The sequence below is a fragment of the Lepidochelys kempii genome, chromosome 1, assembly GCF_965140265.1.
Source record: "Lepidochelys kempii isolate rLepKem1 chromosome 1, rLepKem1.hap2, whole genome shotgun sequence".
NCBI lineage: Eukaryota > Metazoa > Chordata > Testudines > Cheloniidae > Lepidochelys > Lepidochelys kempii.
In genome coordinates this window covers 334976821-334982820 of record NC_133256.1, presented here as the reverse complement: position 1 = coordinate 334982820, position 6000 = coordinate 334976821, and the positions used below count along the sequence as shown (strand labels likewise).

Below are 6000 nucleotides of genomic sequence, written 5' to 3'. Positions count from 1 at the left end.
AAACCAGCCCCTTGGCTCCAAAAACTCAGCATCTCAACCTCCTGAGCTAAAGAAACAGCTGCATTACCAGGCAGATGGGGAGTGTGAAGGGACACACCCTTCCACTGGCCGGGCGGCTAATGAGCTTCTCTGGGCCTGTGCTGCACTAACGAGGCACACCTGCATGGCTTGTTCAACATGGAGGAGGAAGGGCTTAAAAAGGGAAACTTACCATAGGAATGGGTGATGACCAGGAAGAAGGCTGCCACTAACAGAGGCAGACAGCCATAGAACACACTGTTACCAGAGCTGCCCCGGGAAGAAGAGTAAGAGGTAAACCACGCAAAGAAGCAATAGACTTTGACAGATGGAGCCTGTAAAGCTGTATCCAGGGGCTGTCTGAGAGGCTGACCCTCTTCCTCCTCTCCTGCGAGGGGAGGGGAGGAAGAAGAACCAGGCCCCTCAGCCCCTGAGAATTCTCCAAAGTGCAGCCGCTGGCAGAGTACAGAGGGTAAGTGATGGGACGGCGAGTCCTAGGGGGGCACTAGGAAGTCCTGCACCCTCCTACAGGGAGCTTATAAACCAGGGGTGACCAAACTGTGGCTCATGACTCACCTGCAGCTCTTTTATAGTAAAGTGCGGCTCTTGGCACCACCCCCCTGCCCTCCTCATTCTCTGCCTACCAGACTGCGGGGAGGTCGTGGAGGTAGGTGCTTCTTCCAGAGAAGACTAGCGCCTGCTCTGCGTGGGGGGCACAACTTAAAGGTTCGGCGCCTCCAACAGCTTGAGTTATGTCCCCCCAGGCACACTCCCCCTCTTTCTCTCAGTAGCCCCTCCCTGTAGTCACAAACAGCTGGGAGCTGCAGGGAGGGGCCCCTGCTTTAGCTCGGTGGTGAGAGGCAGCAGCTCTCCCTACAGCTCCCAGCTGTTTGCTGCTGCCTCTGCCAAGGACTGCAGCTCCCAGCATGCCAGCTCCAGCAGTTCCCATGCAGGGATGGGGCCTGGCGGCACCATGTGACAGAGCCAGCAAACCCTGGCAAAAATGGGGGGGGGGGGAGAGTCATGTGAGCCCCCCCCCCCAGGTGCCTTCCCCTATGCATCACCTCTGGCAGCAGGGTGAGGGGAGGTCTCGGGGTTTCAGCCCCGGCTCTCGAACTTCTGAAGATTGTCATATGTGGCTTGGAGGGTCGGTAAGTTTGGCCACTCCTGTTATAAACACATGAATGGATCAGGTGTCTTCCGTCTGGCAGTGGGACTCATGTAGCCCTGCGTCTTCTGAAGTCTCTTGTGATTTTTGGGTGCGCAGCTTGAGAGATCTTAAAGGACTAATTTTGAAAGTGCTGGTGCTTAGCAGCCTTGGAAAAGCAGGTCCCGTTGTGGTAGCCCGAGTTAAGTGCCCAAAATTGCTGGACTAGATTGAAAATCAATGGAACCCCCCGTGGAGTAAGAACCTCTTTCACATTGAATAGTACATCGGAACCTGACCCTAAATACTTAAACCTCTCCATGTACAAGGTGCTGATGGGTCACTCCAAAGACTCGCAGTTCCAAAGAGAAATGGATTCTTCTGCCTCCCCCCCTCCACATCCCCTGCCCTTTCTGTATAAAAGCAGAGCGAGCTAGAGCCTCAGCTGGTTTCATTGAAGCCAATGGAGGTATGTCAGTTCACACCAGCTGAGGATCTCCATTGGCTTCAGTTACACCTGTTAAGGAAATGGCCCCAAGTGTCTCTTCTGAACATTTGTTCTGGGTAGGCAAAAGGTTTGGAAGCCATTGGTGTTTGCAGCTGGCTCAGTCATACGTAAAAGTCTCCTGGCTGGCGTTAAAATTGTGCTGCTCTCTGAAACCTGTTGATCCTGGTGTTGAATGTATTTTTCCTGTGTTCGTCCTGAGTGCTTTAAGTTACTCTCATTTGGATGTCCAGGGAAGGTAGATCATGTGACACTTGCCGATGTTTGAAATAAACCAGTGGCAAAAGAAGAAAGGAAAATATCAAAGTTTGCTAGTACCTTTGCAGGCACTGCAGTAACACAGCATGAGAATCTGTGGGGCATGATTCAAACCAGACTTCAAAATGGGCTTTTGACTCTAGACTGCTACTCCGGTTCAATGAATACCTCTGGATATTGTCCTGTTACAGAAGACTCAAGATAGATTTTACTGTTTGGAAAAATCTTCTTACATTCTTGATAGTCCATATGCTGTAATTTCTTTACCTTTAAAGTGCCATGCTCAGGGGAGTGTGCTAACTTTCCTTGGCTCAAATCAAATTTATTTTGTACGTGATATTGGCCAGATTGCTAATTTGGAGAAACGACACGGGTAGCACTACTGTCAGGTCTGTGCAGTGTCTGTCAGGACTTCTCTTAACTCTGCTTTAGCAAGTACTATTGATTCCATTACTAAATTGAATCCTGCTTGTTTAATTCCATTTCATTTCACTGGAGGGGAAAGAGAAAGAATTACAGCTAAGGAGCCAGACACCAGGTTTTTTGAGTTGTTGTTATTATTTATTATTAAATGCACATTGCACCAACAAATGTGCTAGACAATTTAAAGTGTTATGAAGAAAAGGGGCCTGATTCTCATTGATGCTAAGACTTAGACACTCAGTATCATAGAATATCAGGGTTGGAAGGGACCTCAGGAGGTCTTCTAGTCCAACCCCCTGCTCAAAGCAGGACCAATCCCCAATTTTTGCCCCAGATCCCTAAATGGCCCCCTCAAGGATCGAACTCACAACCCTGGGTTTATCAGGCCAATGCTCAAACCACTGAGCTATTCCTCCATGTGAAAGGGGCCTTAGCATCAGTCAGAATCTGCCCCAGAAGAAGAATTTACCCAAGGAAGGCAAGGAAATGTGTCAAAAAAACTCTGGCTGTCAGCCTCAGGTGGCTGGGGCTCATGCAGAAGGGCCGTGCACACCTAGGAGGCAGAGATAAAAGGGACAGCTGGAGCCCTGCCAGGGGCTGATCAAATAAGTTTGAGAACCGCTGCCTTAGACAGATTTGAATGTTTCAAGCACAATGTCCAAATACAAGAAGGGAACTGGGAAGCAAGGCAAAGCCCCACGTGTGATTGAATGGGGATGTTTAGCACATGCCTCCTTCGTTCCACAATTTCCTGGTTTGTTTTCTAGTAAATATTTTCAAACATCTGCATAGCCAAAAATTCTTTGAAGCAAGGCTTACTACCTGCCAGAGGAAGTGTGTTTTAAAGGGAGGCATAAGAAATTGTGGCATGATAGACAAGGAGAGATGGCTTGATCAATGTCCCATAGGAGAATGGAGATCTGAGGCCTGATTCTTGTTTACTTTAAGGACCTGTACACTGTTGGAGCCATGTGTGTTAATGAGACTCCGGCTCTGGAGAGTTTACACATTCAGCATACCTTGAATTACACCTGTCTTTAACTCCAATGTTTCAAACCCCATAGGTGCTTACGCTGAAGTCAATGGAAACTTTGCCAACGACTTCAGTGGGAGCAAGTCCTTAGCTAATATATGTTTACTTTCCTGAATGATTTATTGGAGTTAGTAGCATGTAAGATGTGAGTGTTTTAATAGAAGGGGAGGGACTTTGGAACAAGGTTCTAAAGGTTACATTATTTGCTTTGTTGAAGGTAGTTTGCAGCTGGCTTCAGAAGCTGTAGATTTCTATTTTGAATACAGATAGTTTGAATGCAAATATTGCCATAGAGATGCCACAATTTTTTTCTGGATTATCTTTCTTGTGAATATATTTTACAGGCCACATTCTCGTATGCTCCAGCTGCTTTGCACTGCGCCAGTGATGCAAAGCAGCTGTAAACCCAGTTTAACTGGCGGACTTAATGGGCTGTATAGCACCTTCATGTCACCAGATCAATACAAAGCAGCCATAGTATATATGTAGTCTTGTTTTGTCTTTTTTTTTAATTTAATCTGTCTAGATTTTTATACTGCATCAAGGTATTTTGAGTGCCTTACAACAATACATCAATCTAATGAATGATCTACCAAATAAAATTGTCGATAACCATTTTGATAACGGTTTCAGTACAATTTGATTAAAAATTTCATTTAAAACGTCATGAAAACTTTCACAAACATCAAGAATTTTTGCAGTTTTTTTGCTTTTGAAAAACAGGTAATTTTTCAACAACAAGCTTATTTGAAATTTTTCAGTGAGCTGTATTTACTCTCTAATTAAAGTCACGAAGCCAGAAGGTGGAACAGTGCAAGTCCATGCCAGCTGAGGCTCTAGCCCATTGTCTTTGAATCATAATTACCATGAAGGGAAGACGACCATGGTGACAAATGTTTACGGTTTTATTATTGGCATCTTTACATTAATACTGCTGTTTTGTGCTGAGAAAACAATCGGTTACGCATAATGTAACTGTTATATATAACATAGAAATGCAGTCTAAGTTCATTACAACAAGGAGCTACAAAAAATTTCATAGGAAAGAAAGTCACCTAACATTGCAACTGTGCTCGCAGCAAATCACTCTCCCACTTCTGAGTCAACACTGCAGAAATATGTGTGCTGTAAACCAAGGTTATTTACATGTCCCTTAGAACTGTTAATAACAGAGGCGCTAAAATCCGTCTAAAAAGTTCTAGAATGTCACTATATACTGTACAGTCCTCAAAAATAATTTATTATACTGTTTCTAAAAAAGGTTCTAGTTTTGTTTGTGTTGTTTTCTGGAGTGCACAACATGTGCAAATTTTAGCTAACAGTCTAAAAACTCAAGAACTGAACTGCAGGTCACAATCACAGAGATGAGGTGGTAGAATCTAGGACTTCCCTTCCATTGCAGACTGTCGGAACGTACATACTAGCCGACGCTGGAAGAGAGAGGAAAAAAACAAAACCCCATCATTAGCCACCTAGGACAAAACATTGGGGGCCTGATTCTCATTTACATTCAGGTCACTTTACGCCTCTCTGGAAGTGTAAAGGAGCCTTAAAGTGGATATGACTCTAATTTATTTGGAGTGGTATAAAGTAGCCTCAGTGTAAATAAAAATCACATCTTTGGATTTTTCATGTATCTTATTTTAGGGCCTGATTCTGTGAGGGGCTGAATGCTGTCCAACCTCACTAATTTCAACCGGCGAGAAGAGTGCTCAGCACCTTACAGGAATAGTTCATTAGCTTGCATTTCCCTCATCCACTCCATCTTTGCATCTGGTAATGCATATCACCCTACATCTGAATGTAAGGGAAATGGGTTATTTTATATGTTGAATGGAGTAGGGAAAATCTTTTATTTTAACAATTGTATGAGTTTGCCAACATATTTACTCCCCCTTTGATAACGTTCTGGCCTGGATCCCATTGACTTCCATGAATGCAAGATCAGGACCTCAGGATGTAAAATGTGTCCAGACCTAAAGGCCAGATTATGATGCCTTTACTCACACTGAATAGTACTTTACTTGACAAGTAGTTCTATTGGCTTCAGTGGAGTTACTCTTGGAGTAAGGTGTTACTCAATGTGAATATGAGTGTCAGAATCTGGCCCTAAATGCTTCTGCATCTTGACACTGGGATAGAGTGTTATCTTGTAAAAGCCCAGGGGATTTTAATTTTAAAGGAAACAGGTTTGTCCATCCCAGTTAGAATTATCCATTCGGCATCAAGAATGTGTTATCAGAGAATTTCGTTGACATGACAGTTCACAATAAGACAAAGCTGTGTTTGGCAAGATACATTAGGTTAACAGTAACAGTGACCCAGAGAAACCTGATGCCTTTATCAAAGCATTTAAAGGAAAAGCATGCATCAAGCACTGACTTTAAACTTGATCACACAGCATAAAAGGCAATTTATGGATGATGGATACTTAGTTTCAGACCAATTCAGTAAAGACTGAGCCTTATTTTTCATACAGATGAACTTTTTATGCAGCTACAGAAGACAGCGCTTTACTAAATGGTTATGAAATTAAATTATACGCTCTAACAAATGAAGGGAAGGATGGTCCAATGGTTAGGGTGCTAGCCTGGGGCTTGGGATACCTGGATTTAA

General features: G+C 44.0%; 1 protein-coding gene across 7 annotated transcripts in view; it reads right to left on the bottom strand.

The window, feature by feature from the left end:
* Nucleotides 1-4271: 4271 nt before the first annotated feature.
* GRM3 (glutamate metabotropic receptor 3) overlaps nucleotides 4272-6000 on the bottom strand; it is a 151732-nt gene continuing 150003 nt past the window's right edge. For all 7 annotated transcript variants that reach the window (XM_073328672.1, XM_073328668.1, XM_073328666.1 and 4 more), the window contains one exon: nucleotides 4272-4814. In XM_073328672.1, the coding sequence (XP_073184773.1) occupies nucleotides 4741-4814 (74 nt within the window). In that variant the 3' untranslated portion in view covers nucleotides 4272-4740. The remainder of the gene's footprint in view (nucleotides 4815-6000) is intronic.